Source organism: Capricornis sumatraensis, chromosome 2 (genome assembly GCF_032405125.1).
Source record: "Capricornis sumatraensis isolate serow.1 chromosome 2, serow.2, whole genome shotgun sequence".
In the NCBI taxonomy this organism is placed as follows: Eukaryota; Metazoa; Chordata; class Mammalia; order Artiodactyla; family Bovidae; genus Capricornis; species Capricornis sumatraensis.
In genome coordinates this window covers 23,301,895-23,323,246 of record NC_091070.1, presented here as the reverse complement: position 1 = coordinate 23,323,246, position 21,352 = coordinate 23,301,895, and the positions used below count along the sequence as shown (strand labels likewise).

The following is a 21,352-nucleotide window of genomic DNA, read 5'->3' as shown; positions in this document are numbered from 1 at the left end:
TTTATAGCTACACAGCATTCCATTATGTGGAAGACCCTGAATTTAACTAGTTTCCCAGCAGTGGACAATGGCTATGCCATACAAAGTTGTGATAAAATGACTTAGTACATACAACATTTTTCATATGTATAATAAAGCTTCGGGATAAATTTCCCAATGTGGACTGCCAAAAATATCAAAAATGCAGATCGTCATTTTAGTGGACATGGACAAACTGCTTTCCCACAGGGGCTGTACCAATTTTAATCCTTCTGGAAATCTGTGAGAATGTTTGTTTTCCTACAGTCTAACCAACTAATTGTGTTATCAACGTTTTGGATTTTTGCCTACTCTTAAGTAGAGTCACCTCTTAATTTTATTTATTTATTTATTTATAATCTGATTTTAACCCCTTTATTTAGATGTGGATAGGAGGAAACAAGGCACATTGAATTTTAATGAAGCCTGCATAAGAGTAACTGCAAATTAATGGAAAAGATGAAGAAATCCCTGCTTCCTGTACTGAACTCAAACATAGCTCCACTGAGCCCTTGGTTTCCTTGATGAAACAATTAGGAAGGCCCATGCCTGACACTCGCGGGGTGGCTCCTACCTGTCTGGGGGTACTTGTCGCTCAAGCAGGAGGTGTGACACCAGTTGGGAAGAGCTTTGTTGCAGGAGAACAAAGGGGTTTCCTACCTTGACCTCCACGTTATCTGCAGAAGTAAAGAAAGTGATCTTTGCATCTCTGACTGCAACACCAACAAAAAAATAGTGTCAAAACTACACGGAAAGTCCTTTCATTGGTATTTTTCTAGGTAAAAGGTATTCTTGACATGATGCTGACCACAGGTTTATCTACGCCTTACCACTGTTCTAGAGACTTCCAACCACAGACACCCTTCAGTGAACAGGTCTAGCCACAAATAGCAATTTCTGCGCCCTTCCATGTGACTGAAGTGCAGGTAATACTTGCTCCGTGGACTCGACTAAGCGTCTGGCATTTTAAACAGAGACTCAATTCCTCTTCTCAGTTCTCATATCCCCAGTAGATCGAAGATCTGAGAGAGTATTTTTGAGTCATTAATGCCGTCAAAATGTGCTGAATACTCTCGTGTGCTGTACTACTGTACGAGGCATTGGGGAGATAGAGGTGAATAAAAGAGGACCCCATAAATCTAGCGTCCTTGGCTACTGCTGCACCTGGAACCTCTTCATTGTGTGCCTTCTTCTTCCTTGCCCTAGACACTCGTGGGCTGGTCCTGACTGTATTTCCTTTTTCCTGCTACTTACCAGGCTCAGAGCTCAGGCTCCGAAGGAGAACAGCAGCCAGGGTGCTGCAGTACCTGAAGAAGGTGCCCACGTAGTCAGTGTGCTTGCTGCCTGCTGCCGTCTGTTTGCCCAGGTTCTTCTGGAGGAGCTGGGCCTGGATATACACAGGGTGGGCCTCGGCTTCCGGAGCTTTCTGGGCCACCTGCTCCACCAGGGAGGACAGGGGGGTACTCCTGGGCTCTGGGAAGAGTTACGGAAGGAGAAGGCATGCAGTCTTGAGTCTGTGCATCTGGCTTTGGGTCAATTTTCAACACAATACGGGAACTGAGCCTCTGCTCAGTTCTGCATGGGGCATCCTATACTTTGGTATTATACTTACAAGGCAGCTATAAAATCCTAAGTTTATGAAATATAAATACAAATATATACTGCATGGGGCATCCTACAGCTTGAGTATTACACTTATAAGGCAGCTACACAATCCCAAGGGCTTCCCTGATAGCTCAGTTGGTAAAGAATCTGCCTGTAATGCAGGAGACACAGGTTCGATTTCTGGGTTGGGAAGATCTGCTGGAGAAGGGATAGGCTACCCACTCCAGTATTCTTGGGCTTCCCTGGTGGCTCAGCTGGTAAAGAATCTGCCTGCAATGTGGGAGACCTGGGTTCAATCCCTGGGTTGGGAAGATCCCCTGGATAAGGGAAAGGCTACCCACTCCAGCATTCTGTCCTGGAGAATTCTATGGACTGTATAGTTCCTGGTGTCACAAAGAGGAGGACACAACGGAGTGACTTTCACCATACAATCACAAGTTGGTTCCCTGTGCAAGTGATTCTCAGCCAGGAAGAGTTCTGAGTCTGGAGAAATCAGCGTGACGAGTTCCATGTTCACCCCAGGGTCTCTGGGGTGGAACTCCTCTGAAAAATGCACAGCACTCTTTAGGGGATGGTTTGGTCAATGTTTACGGAGTGACTTCTGGGTATATCCCTCATTAGGAATGAGAAACATGTACCAGCTAATGGTGTGCTAAGCATCCCTTCACTTAGGAGGCAGGGAAACAGGTGGGATTAGTTAGCAGACCAGTCCTGGTTAACTAGAGGGCTGGTAGGGCCCACTTCTGGGCTTCCCAGGTGGTGCTAGTCGTAAAGAACCCACCTGCTAATGCAGGAGACTTGGGTTCAATCTCTGGCTCAGGAAGATCCCCAGAGGAGGGCATGGCAACCCACTCTTGCCTGGAGAATGTCATGGACAGAGGAGCCTGGAGGGCTACAGTCTACAGGGTGGCAAAGGGTCGGACATGGCTGAAGCAACTCAGCACGCACACACAAGGGCCCACTTCTGGGTCCTAAGCCTCCATTCCAATGTGCTCCTTCATGCTCCGCTATGTCCTTCCCCTAGTTCAACCTCAACTGCTCCCTTACAGAAGGACTGGTACCTGGCAGCTCTAGTGCTTCTCTCAGCGACTGCAGGATCTGCTCCAGCTGCTGGGAGAGGGTGGTGTGGCTGACTACACAGTCCTCGGTGAGGCTGGGCCAACACATCTGAAGCAGCTCAGCAATGCTGCACCGTGGGGGACCTCCTCCTTTATCCTCTCCACTCTCTATGGAGAGCAAACGAGAAGGAAAAAGTCAGGTCTGATGCTGACCCAATGTTCCGAGTTCAGGAGATTGGAAAAAAGGTAGTTAAGCAGCTCACCTGATTTGATTTGCCCGGCTGACACAAGTGGGTAATTGAGAATCTTACTGATCTGCTGAAGAACGCCTGGAAAACCTCGAATGCCATCAGCATTGACGAATACGTGGTCTAGCCGGCGACCTGGAAACGGATGAATCAAGAGGGAATGCAGAAAAAACATAAGGTACTTTCAGCGATTGAAAGTCCTGTATTTACGTGTAAAGTTTTATCTCCTTCAATACTAAGGGGGAGGTAGATGCTGTGCCGGTTGAGTAGACCAGTAAACCTGGTGTATTCCATGCTTGTGGTTCCAGGGCTATCTGTGGCAAGGTGCCTCAGCTGTCCACAGCAGCAGACCCAGAAGCTCTGGTATTCCTGGGGAACTGCTGTCCCAAGTCAACCAGGCACTTCCTGTGGATCTGCCTTGGTACTTTTCTTAGTTGAGAATTTGAGCTGGGAGCCAGTCTCCTCTAATTGTTTTAAATGGTATCCTGATACCCTGACTAGACTATAAAGAACTTTATGTAGAGATTATTCCTTATTCTGCTCTTGTGCTCCATTAACTTCAGATAATCAGGAGATGCAGTAGGTACTAAATTAATTCCTGATTGGCATGAAACCAGCTGGCCTGAATATTACATAATCGTCATTCATTTTAGAATATAAGTGCTAGACGAGGGGGAAGTAAACTGTTCAGTAAAAACAGCATTGTGTATGCCACAGTACACTTTCTTAGAAGGACTATGTCAGCATTAAAGGATTTCAAGCCAACAGCTCAGAAGTGATTTGGAAGGGCGTGCATGAAAGAGTTAACACAGAAGGCCTGAGACTGCTATCCACAGAAAGGCCTGCTGGCAAGGTGGGTCCTTGGCTGGCATCTCCGAACTTGACTGGTAGATGCTTTTCTACACTGACAAAATTTTCCCTAAGTGATGGAAGTGACTGATTGTGCCCAAACTGTTTGTACAGTGTGGTTTATGCTGAACACCTGCCTTCCTTCCGAGAGTCTGGAAGTTTGGTACATGTTGGGCAGAAGGTGCCTTTGTCACCAGCCCCCAATAAAAACCCTGGGCACTGGGTCACTGATGAGCTTCCAGTAGACAACATTTCATATTTGTTTATTGTCACAACTTACTGCTGGAGGAGTTCAGTACGTCCCGTGTGACTCCAGTGGGAGAGAATTCCTGGAAGTCTACGTCTGGTTTCCTCCAAACTTTATCCCATGAGCCTTTTCCCTTTGCTAATTTTGCTTTGTGTCCTTTCAATGATATAATTTGTAGCCATGAGTATGACTGCTGAGTCCTGTGAGCTCTCCCAGCGAATCACTGAACCCAGGGATAGATACTCATATCACACCTGTTCACCATTCCTCCCTCCGTATTACTCAGAATACGTTCCTTTCTCTCTGCCTCGTCAGTCCTTCCAGTGTTGGGTGTGTGTATCAAGGATGGGTGGGGAGTGACACTTTGCCTAATTCTTTCTTCACATTCCTCTACCTTCACTCCTCTAAGAATTCCATAGACACATTCTTGGATATTATTAACCTCAAGGTACAATCCTCCCCTTAACTGTGATCCACTAAAATTTTCCCTTATACCTGGTGTACAAGTTTGAGACCCAGGTTTAAAGTTAAGTGGGATTCACTGTGGAGGAGGTACGCAGTTTAGGGGCACAAATTCCATTTGTACCATTTTTGGAAGGCAACTATATTCACCACTGTATCACCAATGCCATTTGAACCAGTTTTGAATGTTTATCTCTTCCTTGAGTTTATCTATAAACCAGAAGAAAATTTCCCCAAATGACTGTAGACTATTATGTCTGTTAAGAAGGTGAGATTCTTGGGCTTTCCTGGTGGCTCAGTGGTAAAGAATCCACCTGCCAATGCACGAGACACGGGTTTGATCCCTGATCTGGGAAGATCCCACATCAGTTCAGTTCAGTTCAGTCACTCAGTCGTGCCCGACTCTTTGCGACCCCATGAATCACTGCATGCCAGGCCTCCCTGTCCATCACCAACACCTGGAGTTCACTCAGACTCACATCCGTCGAGTCAGTGATGCCATCCAGCCATCTCATCGTCTGTCGTCCCCTTCTCCCCCCAATCCCTCCCAGCATCAGAGTCTTTTCCGATGAGTCAACTCTTTGCATGAGGTGGCCAGAGTACTGGAGTTTCAGAGCAAATAAGCCCTCATGCCACCACTATTGAGTCTGTGCTCTAGAGCCGGGGAGCTACAACTACTGAATCCCTCACGTGCTACAGCCTATGTTCTGCAATAAGAGAAGCCACTGTAACGAGAAGGCCAAGCACTGCACCTAGAGAGTAGCCTGGCTCTCTGCAACTAGAGAAACAGCGAAGACCCAGCACAGCCAGAAATAAAATAAATTAAAAAGAAAAGAAGGCGAGACTCTCAATAGACTAGTCACCAGAATGGACATGAAGAAATAAAGAAACAATCCTTTCTCCTGTCCCTCTTTCCCCAGTAACTTTCTTCCTGTACAATTATCAAGCATCTCAGAACAAAGGGGTCATGTGAAAGAAGCATACTCACCCTGACTCTCAAGGCTGCTGTTAAGGCGCCGTTCAGCTGTTTCTAAGAGCTGCTTGCCGGTTTTCCAGAGCTGGCACTGTGAGCAAGCCAGGTCAAACGCAGCCATGGCGGGCGGGCTGAGGTCTTCCAGAACCTCTTTCAGGGGAGCAGTGAGCTCCACTGGGCTACTGCTTATCCAAAAGTCCTCCTGGAGCGTGGGGATGGGGTCTCCAGAGGTGCTGAGCAGCTTGTCAGTCACATCAGAGATGGAATAAAATACCATCCCTGGACACCCAGCGGTTGGGGGTAAAAGGCAAGAGGTTAAAATGATGCTCACTACCACTTTTATTTTGAGAAGTAGTTATAAGGTCAGGAGGAGTAAGGGTTTCTTCCAGATTGGGCCTCAAAGTAGGCTGAGAAAGAATGTGGTAGGTCTGTGTGTTCTCATCTGAAAAGATCTCTAAAATATATTGCTAAAAAACCAAAGCAGAAAATAGTACTTGTTATAAAAGCCCATTCTTATTAAAAACAAAAAGCATATGCATATATTCTTTTGAATCTGTAAAGAAAATTTCTGGGAGCATATAGAAGGGGCAGTGTGTGATGGTAACTTGATATATACACCCTAGATCGGCAAAAGATGTAAAAACATGGGACAAGATTCCACTTTCAAGAAACAATGAAAGGATGAGCTCTTTCTGCACTATAGCCAAGGTTGGGCCTGGAGATCTGAGAATCCCAGGCTATAGATTTTGGACTACTTGGAAGGGGAGGCGTTTTTCCATCTTCTTCACTTTTTAGGAACGTAAAATAATCCCTGAATAACTACATGGGAAGAAGATACAGTAATCAATTCCCCAAAGCTCAAGATAATGGCCATCAAAACCCATGGTGGAAACTGCACTCACACTCCTCAGTATAAGTCAAGTAGGAGAGGCTTAATGGAACAGTTTGAGTGGCAGGTAAGTGACCCTTGTGGTCAGCAAAGTTGGCCATAGCTAGAAAATGACTTGGGGGGTGTCAGGACTGCTGTTCTTCAAGGCGAGCGTCCTGCCCTGGGCTTCTGTCTTCTTCACACTGAGCCTCTGGTTTGGGCAATTTCTCGCCCACATCCTCCTCCCCCAACTCCCTCAGCACCCAACAAGAGGGAAGCCGGACCTGCGGCCGCAGCGCTGCCGATGGCCTGCAGGGTGGAGCGGCCACTTCCTGTTCTTCGGATGGTGCTGCTGCCCCCGTCTGAATTCTGGTTTTCAATTTTATGTTCTACTCGGGCCAGCTCCTGGATCACCTCCTGGTAGCGCTCCATGAACATCAGCTCCCCAGAACTGTGTGAAGACTTCAGATTGAAGGTGAACACCACCTGTCACAGGAGAGAGAAAGGAGTGTGGCTTTCGGTGGGCCTGCTGGAGTGGGGAGAGTCTACAGATCTGAAATCTTGCCAGTCATCACCCGCTGGCCCTGAGACAGCTGCTTTGCGGGGCTGGAAGAGTGCTGGATGTGCAGAGAGTAAATCAAACGTAGAAATAACTCATAAAAGTCAGCAAGAGAGTCACCAGAGCCCAGCAGAATATAGGCAAATGATGTGGACAATTTCAAAGAGAAAATGCACATGACTAATACACAGATGGAAAAACGCCTCCCCTTCCAAGTAGGATTCCTGTATTTCTCACAGCTTGCACACAATCCTCTTAACATTCCAGGAGGCAGCACAAGCAGGTATTACATTGAACTCCAGTTTTCAGGTGAGGATATCAAAGCTCAGAGAGAGTAGCTCAGAGGGAGTAAGGGTCTTCCCGATTTTTAAATTTTAAATTCAGAGAATTTAAAAGTCACCCTACTGTGCATCTATCATAAGGACAAAGTGTAAAAATAAACTCTCAGGGGGTGGTGGTAGAATGAACTGTTACAATCTTTTTCGAAAAGCAATTTGGCAATCTATGGAGCTTTAAAAATGTTTATATTCTTTGACTCAATCATTTTTATGAGAAACTTTCTTAAGGAAAAAATTCCAAAGTCTTAATGTGTAAAGGTGATAATCTTTACATTAGTTATTACAATGATTACAGGATTGAAATTAAGGGTCAAATGCAGCTACATGATCAGATAAGGTCACTAAAATCAGTTACAGAGCAAATACTTGTAAAAAAGGCACTAAAATTTTAGATTCAAAGTGATCTTGGCTCTATATAAAGGTCACATATATTTCAGAAAGACGTTGGCAAAAAATATACTTTTATCTTTAGTATTGGTTGCTCTGGATAATAAGATTAAAACTAATTTTATTTTCTGGTTAATACTTTTTGTTATTTTCTTATATGCACAACTTGCTCTGTAACCAGGTTGAAAAACTTCTATTAAAAAAGAAAAAAAGAAAAGAAAAACTCAAATTCTCAGAAAAGGAAGTGAGCACTTTAGTGGTAAAGCATCGGGGACCTCTTAACTGACTTCTTGGTCTGGGTGTCAGAAAGGCTAGTGAGAGTCCTATCCTCCTGAGAGGGACAGAATTGTCACTGTTATTAAAATACTAGAGCTAAAATGCGTCAAAGGAAGTTAAACAAAAATTATCCCATCACATAGATGTTTCCATGTAAAATCACATGAAAGAAAAATTCTGACCTGTTTGTTAAGAGACCAGCATAGGCATCATAAGTACAACAAGAGAGTTTTAAAAATTAGAATAGTGGGTTTTTATGCTATTACATATAAACAATAGCAGAGGATTCCTTTATTTCTCACAGCTTGCACACAATCCTCTTAACATTCCAGGAGGCAGCACAAGCAGGTATTACACGTAACTCCAGTTTTCAGGTGAGGATATCAAAGCTCAGAGAGAGTAGCTCAGAGGGAGTAAGGGTCTTTCTGATTTTTACTCCCTGCAATTTCCCCTACACCCATGAACCTCCCAGTCTGCTGGCCCCCCTCCACTTCCTGCGTATTGAACTGGCATTCTATTTCTTGTTAAAAATGGTCTGCACAGTGATTTCTAACTATATAAAACCACATATATGTTCAGAGAAGGACTACAAGGAAAGATATAAAAATCTTTCAATGTTTTGACTGCCGCCCAATATTTTATCTTGCTAAAACACCATTTAAGAAAACAAATGATTCAACAGCTTAAATCTCCCCCTGGCTGGATCTTGAAATCCACAGTGCTCAAGATGGGGTTCCATACATGCAAACCCATACATGGGTTTCCATACATGCAAACTCCCTCCTGCTTCTCCTGCTGGAATTGTGCCCTCGGTGCACCCAAGGGCTCTGGCTGCACACACATCCGCCTCTACCTGTGGCCCCGCGGGTCCCAGATGGTAAAAGGCTGCCCTAGTGCTCCTTCCTGTGATGAGGTAAGGCTGAGGCCCCTAACACCTGTTGCACAGGACCCCGCCTCACCTGGTGGGCTTCTGCAAAGTTCCCCCGGAGGATGCAGGATGCCAGCAGTGACTCAGGTGGGGAGAACATCATGGGCATGAGTGAACTGTGAGGCTGGGGCTGCAGTCGGCCCTCCAGCTCATTCTTCCCAGACGAAGCACTCAGACTTCCCTCTGTTGGGACACAGGAACGTGGGCGACCACAGAAGCGACAGAAATTGAGGACAAACTATTCTGTCACCTGCTGCCAAACTCCTATCCTTCTCAAGGTCCTCTAAAAGGGCTGTAAATAGATCTTGATTTTTCCTCAAATGAAGGGCACACCTATGCTATCATCTTCTTCTCTTCTTCTTAAATTTGAAGTATAGTTGAAGTAGAATTAATATTGCATTACTTTCAGGCGCACAGAAAGTGGTTTGGTTATATACACTCTTTTTAAAAATTCTTTTCCATTACTGGTTATTATAGGATAATAAGTATAGTTCCCTGTGCTACCTACCCAGTAAATCCTTGTCTATTTTACATATGGTAGTGTGTATCTGTTAATATGCTATCATCTTTAAATATAAGACTTATGTACCGACTACTTTCCTTGGGTGTTTACTTCTGTTTCTCTCTACTGATGGGTAACTCAGCTGATAGGGAAATAGCCCCTTCACTGCTGAACACAAGCAAGAACTGCTCAGTCCAAGGTTTCACACCGAGGGGTATGACAACCCTATCCGGGCAAAGTTACGGGAAGTTGGCAACTGGTAGGGACACTGATACCTGAAGTACTTGTGCTCAGTTCACTACTCGTATTTTCCAGGGATGATCTGGAACCTTTGTCCCGGTCATCTAGAGGTATTAGGAAGAAACAGAGAAAATCAACCATCAATACCTTACAGTGCAGAAAGTGGGAGGTTGGCTTGAAAGCTGAGATCTAGGTAGAGTGAAAAGATAATGAGTAGTTACTACCCCAGTGGCTTCTTCTACAGCAAAACACCAAGTTCCTATGGACCTATATATATATATGCATGTGTATATATATATATAATTTTTTCCCCCCAGTGGTGAGCCTTTATTCCTTTTAGCTTGCAGGGAGGAGAATTTCCTCCTATCTCAGTCCAACTGCTCCTTCTGAGTGCCCTGAGAAATGGGGATCCATCTTCTTAGTCTCATTCTAGAAGGCTCCAGGCTTCCTCAGCTGATGGTCCGCCTCCCCTCCAGCACAAAGATACACCTAGCAACAAGCTCCAGGGAGGGGTGCTGGCCCTGGCAGAGGAGCAGGGTCAGGAACTGGGGTGAGAGAAGCGACTCAGAGTCTGGCTGAAGATGCTAGAGCAGCAGCTGCAGCGGTGGGCCCAAGAGGTGAGAGAGAAAGCCCTGGCTGGACCCCTTCCTGGGCACACTGATGGCCCCAGGGCGGGCTTAATATGACCCCAGTGCTCATTTGGGTAGAAGCTTATACCAGTGGTTAACAAGCTCTGGGTCTCAGAGCCCCAGGAGCTTTCAAATTACTTCTAGGGGTCACCGACCCCCATCTGCCCACTAAGCACTGTCAACAGTCTTAAAAAAATAAACACAGTCAAAAAAACAAAAAGAGTCAAAAATAGTAAAAAAAATAAATAAATAAAAGCACAACTATTATAGCCAGGAAGCAGTAGGGTGCCAAAGAGGGTCACAAAAGTTTTCGGACATAGGAAAGGTGGTCCTAGTGCTTGAAAGAGTAGGGAACCAAAGTATAAGGCCAGGCAGGCTGAAGACTACGATATTGAAAGCCCTGGAGAAAAAGCATCTTCTTCTCAACACTTCTTTCCTGAAGTGCTGGGGCTTTCAAGGGAAGCTTGCTATTCCTTGCTGTGATTAATATGTAATTCGAGAATAATGTCAGGCCACGTAAGGCAGCCTCCTTGGCTTACTGTGGGGAAGGGACAGACAGCTGTGGGAAAGAGAAAATGAACTATGCATTTGGGGTTGGATCAGCCAGGTGAATGCAAACTATGCACTGAGTCACTTAAGGGGCTCAGCCTGTAAGTGTTCTATGTTTCTCTCTCCGTATCTTCCAGCCTGGCCAGGATGCTTGCATCTCTCATTGCCACTTATCTAAAGCCAACTCATTTGTCCATGTTTGGTTCAATAGTCAACTCTTTTCTAAAACCTGTTTCTCTGCCTTTTCAGGCTATGCTGACCTTCCCTTCCATGAGATCTCTTCTGTTTCCAGGCCATGCCACTGGGCAGTTTAAGTTTTTCATGGGTATTGTCTATGCAGGTAAATTATAAATTCTTCAAAGGCAAAGTCCTGGTTTATGCCTCATTCACCTCTCTCAAAATACCCAGTATTTTTTAGGGCACAGTCAACTATTTAAGAATTACCTGTTAATTATTTAAAAATGAACAAAAATCATAATGGAATATGACTATCCAAAATTTAATACTTCTGTATAACGCTCAATAGACAAAATGCAGCAAAGCTTGTAGCACATAATGACAAAATATTTTCCTTCAGGTATAAAGAGCTTCTTACAATTCAACAAGAAAGACAAACCCAATAGAAAATATGGACCTGAGACTGAAAATTATAAACAGCTAATAAATATATGAAAAGACACAATCTCAAACTAAAAATTAGTATTAAATTGATGACACACTATTACTATACTAATCATATTGGCAAAGATTAATACTACTTTTTTTTTGATACAGCTCACTTTTGATGAGTATATATTTAAACAGGCTTTTATATACAGATGGTGGGAATGTAAACTGGCCTGCCTTTTTGGGGGGTGATTTGTTACATCTGTATTTTGTACCCACATATACTTTGACTTTCTGTTAAACTGCTGTCTATATTATAGATATATTCATACAAGTATGCACACACATACATACAGGGTTGTTTACTGTAGCATTGTTTATAGGAGCAAAAAACTAGAAACAACTTAAATGCCCACAAAAGGGTATGTAGGACAATGGACTCCTAAGCAGTCTTTAAAATAAGTGAAGTGACTTCTCAATACGGAGTATGATACATTTACATATGTAAGAGGATGTAAGTGAAAAAAGAAAGTTGCAGCTCTTGATATACAGTAACAATGAATCTATATATCTTCCCAGGTGGCACTAGTGGTAAGGAACCTGCCTGCCAGTGCAGGAGATGCAAGAGACTCAAGTTTGATCCCTGGGTTCGGAAGATCCCCTGGAGGAGGGCACAGCAACCCAGTTGAGTATTCTTGTCTGGAGAATCCCATGAACAGAGGAGCCTGGAGGGCTCTGGTCCATAGGATCACACAAGTGGACACAACTGCAGCAATCTGGGGCACATATATATAAAATGATATATATGCTTGCAGGGAGTGGGATTAGGATAATCTTAGACCACTTTTGTTTGTACTTTATCTGGAATTGCTCTAAGATACTTTATCTTTGGGTGGTCCAGTGGTTAAAGACTCTACATTCCCAGCACAGGGGGCCCAGGTTGGATCCCTGGTCAGGGAACTAGATCCCACATGCCACCACTAAGACCTAGCACAGACAAATAAATAACAATTTGAAAAAAGATACTTTAAGAATTGCTTGACTGTTTTATCTTTAATACTAGACAAGCAGCAATACACCATCTTCCTGGTGCATGGGATGGAGGCAGGGGGAGAGCTCTTTGGATTACCTGCCCGGCTCTTTCTTGTCCGACGACCCCGGCGGAGACTGGGGTGCCGTGTGGTGATGCCGTATCTTCGGGAGGGTTGTTCCTCTGGAACAGCAAACCCAGTGGGTCATATGGGAGGGTGATCAATCTTTTTTCTAACTGATGTTATCACTGCTGCTATACAGTATTATATAAGTTACAGGTTATATATAATATATAATGTAATATTGTATGTTACAGTTGCACAATATAGTGATTCACAATTTTTAAAAGTTATGCTCCATTTATAGTTATAAAATGTTGGACCTATACCCTGTGTTGTACGATATATCCTTGTAGCTTATTTTATACCTAACCGTTTGTACCTCTTACTCCCCTACTGCCCCTCCTCCCTTCGAGGGTTACCAGTTTTGAGTTGGTGCACCTCCTGGGGTAATAACAGGGAAGATCTGAACCGGACTGTGAGCCGTGGAGCAGTCCCCGAGTTCTGACAGGGGTGGTTCTGGTGATGTGTCTGGAGCTAGTTGGCTCTATGCACTCCTAGTTGTCTCCTGTATTCCCGAGATGTTTCTTTCACCTCCCCTTCTGTTATCTCCTCTCACCTGAGCCCTGGATGCTGGTCACCACCTTGTACCTCCACTGGGCCTCCGAGAGAACCTTGGAGAACTGGTGCAGGCGACTCTGCAGTCCGTCTCTGCTGCCCGCGCCGCTCTGGCCTTCTAGCAGCTTTGGCTGCTCAGGGGGACCGTGGCTGCTCAGCTCATCGAGCTGCTCCTGGAGCAGCCTGAGGAAGGCCCCTATCGCAAATTCATCAGCCAGGAACCCACTGATACCGCTCGTAAAGTGCTTTAGGTCCAAAAAGCTGTGCCCGTGAGGCTCCGGGGAACTGTCTTTTGGCTCTGGCTTTGGACAGCTTGGAACTGTGTAGGCCAGGCTCCTGGCGGTACCCAGGGCACCCTGTTCTGACTTCCTCTCAGGCTGTGCTACGTGCTGAGGGCTCTCTGACGGGGACCTCAAACCCAGCAGGCCCTTCCCCTCAACATCATCGTCCTCAGCGTAGTCCTCGGGCAGGTGAGGCTCTGGGTGAAGATCGGCAGAGGTGATGAGGAGCAATGAGAAGATGTTTTCTAGAAGTTCCAGGCACAGAGAGTCAGGAATACTGCACAGATACTGTTGACACCTGGCCAGGTACGTTGAGAAGAGATCTGAAGCACCTGAAGCAGCATGGATAAGAGAAGAGGCCGGAGAAGGAAAGAGAGAGAATGCAAACATTAGAAAGAGTACTTGCCAGACTCAAACACTCTCCCAACTTTAACTCATTTCTTTCTTTGTAATGACTCAGGGAATTGTGGTTACAGTCAGAAGAATGAGAGACCGCTGGGCCATGTCTTCACGATTTGCAGAAAGATTTTGTTCCCTTAACTAAAAGCGCAGCTGACTGAGCACTCACAATTTTGTTTCTGGTTTTTGAAATTACATTATTCCTCATCTCGGAGAAGCACTCCATATTTCAGTTCCTACAATGAAGACAGCCTGGAGACTCCTTATCTCTCATTTCCCATTTTCATTCACTGTTACACTACAGGTGACCACAGGCTACCCAGATCGCTTAAGACATACTCACTGGTCAAAAATGACCATGCTTAGAGGTGAAGGTCTATTCCAAAGCTGCAAGGGAGAGATATTTGAAGGTAAGGAGTTGCAAGTTATTAAGAAAAATGGGAGAGAATAGGACAGAAGGTTCTTTCAAACTGTAGGCTGTGACCCAAGACACTGACTTGGCTGCATTTGAAAAATTGAAATAAAACAGAAAAATAATCTGGTGTGTGCTCCGTATGGAAGGGTGAGCAATGTTTCTTGAAAATTATTTCAATTTTGTGGTTGTTTAGTTGCTAAGTTGTGTCTCTTTTGTGATCTCCAAGGACTGTAGCCTACCAGGCTCCTGTCCATGGGATTTCTTAGGCAAGAATACTGGAGTGGGTTGCAATTTCCTTCTCCAGGGGAGCTTCCCTACTCAAGAGATCGAACCTGCATCTCCTGTAGTGGCAGGCAGGTTCTTTACCACTGAGCCACCACGGCAGCCCTATTTCAGTTTATATGTTAAATATATACATACACATAAAAGCACAGATTATATACCTAGGTACAAACTGAAGTGATGTAAAATTCTGTGGATTGAGTTAAAAAAAAAAGCATTTGGAAAACATGGTACTAGATCAGACTCTGAGAAGTTATACAAATCACTTGCTTTCTCCATGTCCCTTTGATTCACAGAGGCTGATACAAGGAAGAAATTAATCGTGGGCATAATAAAAGGCCATCTTCCAATCCTGGTGGAAAAGTATTCCCACGCAAAGAGCCTCCTGGGGCATGTTGTGGCCAGCTTCTGCCGGGGAAGTGGTGAGGGCGGTGCTGTACCTGGGGAGGAGAGAGGATCGTTCACGGGCTCTGCAACCGAGGCCAGGTCGTCAGAGGGGCCGTCTTTGCACTGCCGGCACTGTGAGTGCTGGTGTGAGCTGACGCACAGGGCATAGATGGCGTACTTCATGGCACAGAAGCTCCGGTAGAGAGTCAGGCTCTGACTCTGGCTCAGGTGTGCAGGGACGAGGGCGTCAGCTGAATCTGAATTGCAGAGAGAGACAGGCAGAACTTCAGGGTTGCTCTTTTTAGGCCAGGGCCACACTCGGGGCTGAAGCACAATGATATCAAGCTACTAGACCCCTAAGTGTTCTTACCCTCTTTCTTTTTGGGCAGTGTGATGGGTATCTCTTCTGGGTCTTGTTTCCTACTCAACAACAATGTCTAGTCCCCCTGTTTCCTTTTCCCCACCAACCTCCCCTCTACATGTCTGTTCAACCAGGTCTTCTGGCTATTTAACAAGTTTCCCCCTTGCATTTCTTAAAATACTTGTTTTTCCTTTTTTAAATAATTAAAACTTGTAAAAGTTTACTCTACTTTTAGAATGCCGCATTATCCAAGAGGAGGCTGAAAATGTGTTTAGGTCAAGAAACAAGAGGGCAAAGGTAACACAAAATTTTTTAAAAAATTGATATTTTTAGGAAAGCCGAAAGCAGACATCATGGGGAAAAAAAATACAAACTCTGTGGAGATTCCTTTAGACTTAATAATTTATATTTTTTTATTAAAAATTTATTTTGAACTTAGGAAGCAGGGTCCCATAATCTTTACAGACTCTCTGAACATCTTAATCTAGCCCAAATTATTTCCATATAAGTACAACCTGTTTAAAGAAATAAAGCAAAAAGAAGAAAAAAAATATCAGCCACAATCCTACCAGCTAAACACAACCACTGTTAGGTACATTCTGGTTTAACCCCTTTCATACTTTTGTGTACAAGTGTATGTGTTTAAGTTGAATGTGACAACATTTTGTATACAATTTACTTTTTCTACTTCTTACAAATCCCTTAGAGCATAAGCACTGGACTATGTTTCTTTATAAACTAAATCTCTGCTGGCTGCATATAATTCTACCATATGAACCCTCTGTCTAGGCATATTCCTCAAGGGACACTGGAGTAGTTAGGGATGCTTTGCTACTACAGTGTTGGAATAAGCCCCTTACAGGTTTCCTAGTGATCACTTCTCAGAAGCTCGGCCTTGCCAAGGTCAGGATAATAAACAGAACAAGATCAATATTGTCCTATGGCCTTGACCTTTTCATGGCATTACTGCCCAGAGCCAGGACTTGCAAGCGCCCAGAGAGGGAGTGGCTCCAACACTGTTGTGCCAGAAGCCACTCTTGCCTCAGTCTGTACTGTGTGACACGCTCAGTTGTGTCCAGCTCTTTGCAACCCCACGGACTGTAGCCTGCCAGGCTTCTCTGTCCATGGGGATTTTCCAGGCAAGAATACTGTAGTAGGTTGCCACGCCCTCCTCCAGGGGGTCTTCCCAACCAAGGGATCGAACCCATATCTCCCTCATTGTAGGCGGATTCTTTACCCTCTGAGCCACCAGGGAAGCCCAAGAATACTGGAGTGGGTATCCTATCCCTTCTCCAGGGGATCTTCTCGACCCAGGAATTGAACCGGTGTCTCCTGCATTGCAGGCAGATTCTTTACCAGCTGAGCTACCAGGGAAGCCCTTGCCTCATCCTAGTCCAGCCCTATTATCACTCCTCTCTTGCCTCTTCCAAGTTCAAGATCTGAGTGTGTCCTGTGACAGAATTCAAATGCTTCTTCGGAAGATTTCTGTACCTGAATGTGGAAAATAGAGTTCCAGTTCTTTTAGGAAATCTGCTAAAGTTGTCTACATTTCTTAAAAAAAAAAGGGAATGTAGTTAACACTAGCTGTAGAGTTAGTGGTAGGTCCTTTAAAAAAGTAAATGGTGGAGTGGGATGAATTGGGAGATTGGGATTGATGTATATACACTACTGATATTATGTATAAAAATAGGTAACTGGTGAGAACCTCCTAGAGAAGGAAATGGCAACCCATTCCAGTATTCTTGCCTGGGGAAATCCCATGACAGAGGAGCCTGGTGGGCTACAGTCCATGGGGTCACAAAAGAGGCAGACACGACTGAGTGACCAACAGCAACAATGAGAACCTACTGTAGAGCATGGTGAACTCCACTCAATGCTCTGTGGTCACCTAGATGGGAAGGAAATCCCCAAAAGAGGGGATATACGTATACATATAGCTGACTCACTTTGCTGTAAAGCAGAAACTAACATAACCTTGTAAAGTAATTATGCACCAATAAAAATTAATTTACAAAAGTAAAGCAAAGCAATATCTAGGCTGAAAGACATCTACTGCCATATGAAAATGTTTGTTTCTCTCAAAGGTAAAGTCCCTGGCCTGTGTAGTAGATTGAGACCAGAGTATCTTACGATTTTTGAGGGCAGAAAGAAAGAGCTTGCTATGAGGGCTCTGAATTTATAGCAAAGATCTAAGGTTAAAGTAAGGCTTTGTTACTGTTTAAGGCAAGTGTTTCTTTGAAAAGAAAAGCTCTAAAAAAGTTTGAAAAACAATCTTCTAAGAGAAAAATCCTACCTGTTCAATAGACTATGAAGAAGATACAGGAGGGAAGGCAGGCACAAAATGTGCTATGAGACAGCTAACAGACCTTGGAGACTCACCAAGAACTGGCATAAACACTGCCAGTGACAATGCTGTGAATTCAGAGGGCAGTTCCTAATTCCATGGGATGAGGGTATGCTGTGGTTCCTGAGCTGGATCCCTATGGGACTGCTCTCATAGGATTCCCTTGGCCTCACCTAGAAAGGGGAGGGTGTCCCTACATCTCATAATCTGATTGGGGCAAATAGCACTAATTTAGAAGGTACCTGCTGGACCACCCATCTTGACAGATCCCAGCAATCATGCTAAATAAATCTTGTGCTAAAAGAAACATGTGTAATACTGTCCTGGGGGGAACCCTGCCTAGGTCACTCCTTCGCCAACTCACCTTGCTCTTGCTGGGGGTCCTTGGCTGGCACCTTCTGTAGGAGCTTGAGAACATCTTCCTCCCTGAGGGCTGGAAGGTTTGTAAGGTGATGGAGAGAGTAGAGCACTGAGTGGCTGTCTCCACCATGTAAATGACACAAGAGATCTCTCTTTGGTATGGGGGTGCTGAAAGCAAAAATTGGGAGGATGGAAGGGGAGACAGTTTACATAATTGCTTGAGAAAAGACCAGTCTCCGTTTCCTTTTATTCTTTCTCTCTGGCTTGTAACACCACAGGTTTCACTTCCCCGAACACTAAATTTCAGATGGACCATGACAGAGGATAGCATTTGTTTACCCTCAGGGAAGGACATCTATCAAACCAGCTTTTTACTTGTCTAGAAAGGATCTAGGAACGGCCTTTGTGGTCAGCAAACTAAAAAGGGCTCGCAGACTACGCTTCCTAATTTCTGCAACCTTCGTAGCTGAGATCCAACAGGAGCTTCTCTGCTTTTCTTCGAGTCAGGGCCCCTCGCTACTTCCACCTTTGCTGGTAAGGTGGGTGAAGAACAAAACAGGAACTCAGATTTAGGGAGGACTACATGCATTGGAGAAGGAAACGGCAACCCACTCCAGGGTTCTTGCCTGGAGAATCCCAGGGATGGGGGAGCCTGGTGGGCTGCCATCTATGGGGTCGCAGAGTCGGCCATGACTGAAGCGACTTAGCAGCAAGGCTAAGTTATCAGGAAAACACAGGACCTCACACACATTTCAGCAGGCAGTTGTTGAATAAAAATGTGACTTAAGATAACATGTAGCTAAGGATGCGGACCACACTCAAAAGCTGTGTGATTCTAGGCTTAACACTTACTTAACACTTCTGAGTTCAGGGGTCCCACCTTTAAAATGAGGATAACTTTGGTGTCTATCTCACAGGATTAGGGTCAAACTCATTACGTAAAGGGCTTAAAGCAATCCCTGGTATACAGAAAGTGCTCAGGAAACACAAGCTTTTGTTTTTGTTATCATTGTCATCCTTAAATTATCCTCTAGTTATGACCTTGTGGCTGTAGTGAAGGTCATCACTACTTATGTTTCTTTCCTGGTTTAACAGTTGGAAAAACTACTTGTTGTGGGTTTATACTGTCAACTCAAGACATTTATGGGGAAGATATGTTAAAAAGGCCACATGCGTAGATTGTGGGGTCAAGTGTGCCCAGTGTGGGAAGGGGGCTGGCGGTACAGAACCGTACCTGCTCTGCTGCACACACCACTCCAGGACCTCCAGGTGAGCCCACAGCCCATCGCAGGCATCCCTCAGGAGCTTATCACAGCCGTGGTCCTGCATTGATACAGGAGAAGAAAGAGATGCTGACTCAGGCACCTGGGGTCAGAGGCTGTGACCTACTTCAGGACCTTGCCCCAGCCCAAAGCCTCATCACACACATTTCTGGAGGAGCTTGGGCTGCAGCGTGAGTTACCTGGGTCCTGTGGAGTGTCTGGAGCAGGCTCTTGGCTGACGCTAGGCTCTGGCAGTGTGTCCAGCCCAGGAGCACAAGCAGTCTGCTGAGAGGCCTGAATTCTCTATTGAGCAGGCAGCCAAGACTTGGGAAGTCTTCCTCCTTCAGTAGGGTGAGTGCTGTCACCTGGAAGCCAAAGGAGAGGGCTAGAGGACTTGCTGCACATCAGGGTGAGAAGATTTTCCGTTTAGAAGGGAGGTTTCCAACAATGCCAGAAGTGCCAGTTGTTTAGAAAATGTTTACAGAAATACTAGACTGTAAGCTTCCTGAAGGCAGGGACTGACTTCTGTTGTATCTCCAGATCCTAGCATAAGATGTAGCAGACTAAGTTAATAAATAATTGTTGAATTAAACTTGAGCTCAGCTGCAATCTGGAAGAAGGGTAGAGTAATTAGATTTCCCTGTCAATTAGGCGACATGTTGCTGCCACTGTCTCTTCTTCCTCACACCCTCCAGAAAGCTTACACATAGCTGCCCAAGGACAGATATGAAATGAAATGCTGGCAGTTCTAAATATGAATGATACTGGTTCTCAGAGCCTTTTGGAACTGTGAGATGGACACAAACTAGATGACTTACCACTAATTAAACTGCTTTGCATTGGACAGATGAATGGGCAAGAAAGGAAAAATGAAAAAAAAACCTGGAAAGGATCCCTGGGAACTTGTGTGATGGAGAATCACTGAGTTTGACTTACCAGGATCTGCTCGAGGAAGTGCTTGTTGTTGCTCAGGCAATAGAAATAGGCCAATTTCCAGGCGTGGGCTGGGTCAGGATCAGAGAACAAGGCTAGCATTGCCCGCTCAGGATCGAGAGGATCTGGTGGGACTGAAAATTAACACAGACAGCCCAACTGATGTGAGAGTTCACTCTTTCAAAAAGTTACACCAGATTTTCTACACTTCTGTCTTAAAGACTCTTTTCTTCTCTCAGTGTGTATGCTCAATTCATCAGTTATATCTAACTCTTTGCAACCCCATGGCTCCCCTGACCAGACTCCTCTGTCCATGGGATTTCCCAGGCAAGAATACTGGAATGGGTTGTTATTTCCTTCTCCAGAGGATCTTCCTGACGCAGGGATTGAACCTGCAACTTTTGTGGCTCCTGCATTGGCAGGTGGATTCTTTCCCACTAGCGCCACCTCTTTCCTGTTAGTGTATCATTTTTTCCCCCATCACTCCATCTTGACTACAAAATCCATGCTTTCACAAAGCACAGATGCCCATTTTTACAGAACCCTTGCCCATTTTTGCTTAGCTTCTCCCATTAGATTTCTAGAGCAACATGGAAGGCAGGGATTCAGAGGGGTTGGACAGGGTGGAATTGGCAACACAGGAGCTGGACAGGGACGCACCTTTTCCCGAGGGCATGGCCTTCTCTGCGTAAGTGTGGCCATATAGGGACACCAGGTCCCGCCCGGCCTTGTGCAGCAGGCAGCCCAGCAGCCGCTCCTCCTGTAGGGGACTCCCCTCAGACCTGCAGGCCTCCAGCAGCTCCTCACACAGGAGACGCAGTTCAGCCCCGAGCGGCTCTGCAGGGCAGCGCAGTGTCTGCAGGGCCCCATAGATGGCATCGACTGTCCCTGGGGGCGCAGTGGTAGGGCCCCGCAAAGTTCGCAGTGCATTTCGAATGAGGTCCACCAGTGCTTTCTGCAGAGGCCAGCCTCGGAGGCCCGCACCATCAACCTCCCCAAGCAGGAGCTCCAGCAGGGCCTGTGCGACCTGGGGGGCCTCCCTCAAGAGATCCCAGAGCACAGAGACAGCTTCTGAGCTGAGCCGAGGAGGCCAGCTCTCCTGCCTCAGGTTTCCATCAAGCACAAGGTCCACTCTGTCTTGTGCTAAGACCGCGTACAGCTCCTAAATAGAGGATGAAGAGAGAGATGGGTGGTATGTCCAGGATGTTACCACTTACAAGCCTTGATGTTTCCCTCTTTTCAGTGTACACATGCATGGATATATACAATAGTAGCAG

At 45.3% G+C, this 21,352-nt stretch overlaps 1 protein-coding gene across 1 annotated transcript in view; it reads right to left on the bottom strand.

The window, feature by feature from the left end:
• Positions 1–21,352, bottom strand: part of ZFYVE26 (zinc finger FYVE-type containing 26) — a 66,930-nt gene that overhangs the window by 38,041 nt on the left and 7,537 nt on the right. Inside the window, exons 4-19 of the mRNA XM_068963913.1 lie at positions 20,736–21,237; positions 20,079–20,209; positions 19,343–19,507; positions 19,115–19,203; positions 17,885–18,048; positions 14,869–15,072; positions 13,053–13,664; positions 12,472–12,555; positions 9,594–9,662; positions 8,848–8,999; positions 6,613–6,814; positions 5,476–5,739; positions 2,945–3,064; positions 2,685–2,849; positions 1,273–1,491; positions 593–695 (exon numbers count right to left, since the gene is read on the bottom strand). Coding sequence (XP_068820014.1) covers positions 593–695; positions 1,273–1,491; positions 2,685–2,849; positions 2,945–3,064; positions 5,476–5,739; positions 6,613–6,814; positions 8,848–8,999; positions 9,594–9,662; positions 12,472–12,555; positions 13,053–13,664; positions 14,869–15,072; positions 17,885–18,048; positions 19,115–19,203; positions 19,343–19,507; positions 20,079–20,209; positions 20,736–21,237 — 3,245 coding nt within the window. The remainder of the gene's footprint in view (positions 1–592; positions 696–1,272; positions 1,492–2,684; positions 2,850–2,944; positions 3,065–5,475; positions 5,740–6,612; positions 6,815–8,847; positions 9,000–9,593; positions 9,663–12,471; positions 12,556–13,052; positions 13,665–14,868; positions 15,073–17,884; positions 18,049–19,114; positions 19,204–19,342; positions 19,508–20,078; positions 20,210–20,735; positions 21,238–21,352) is intronic.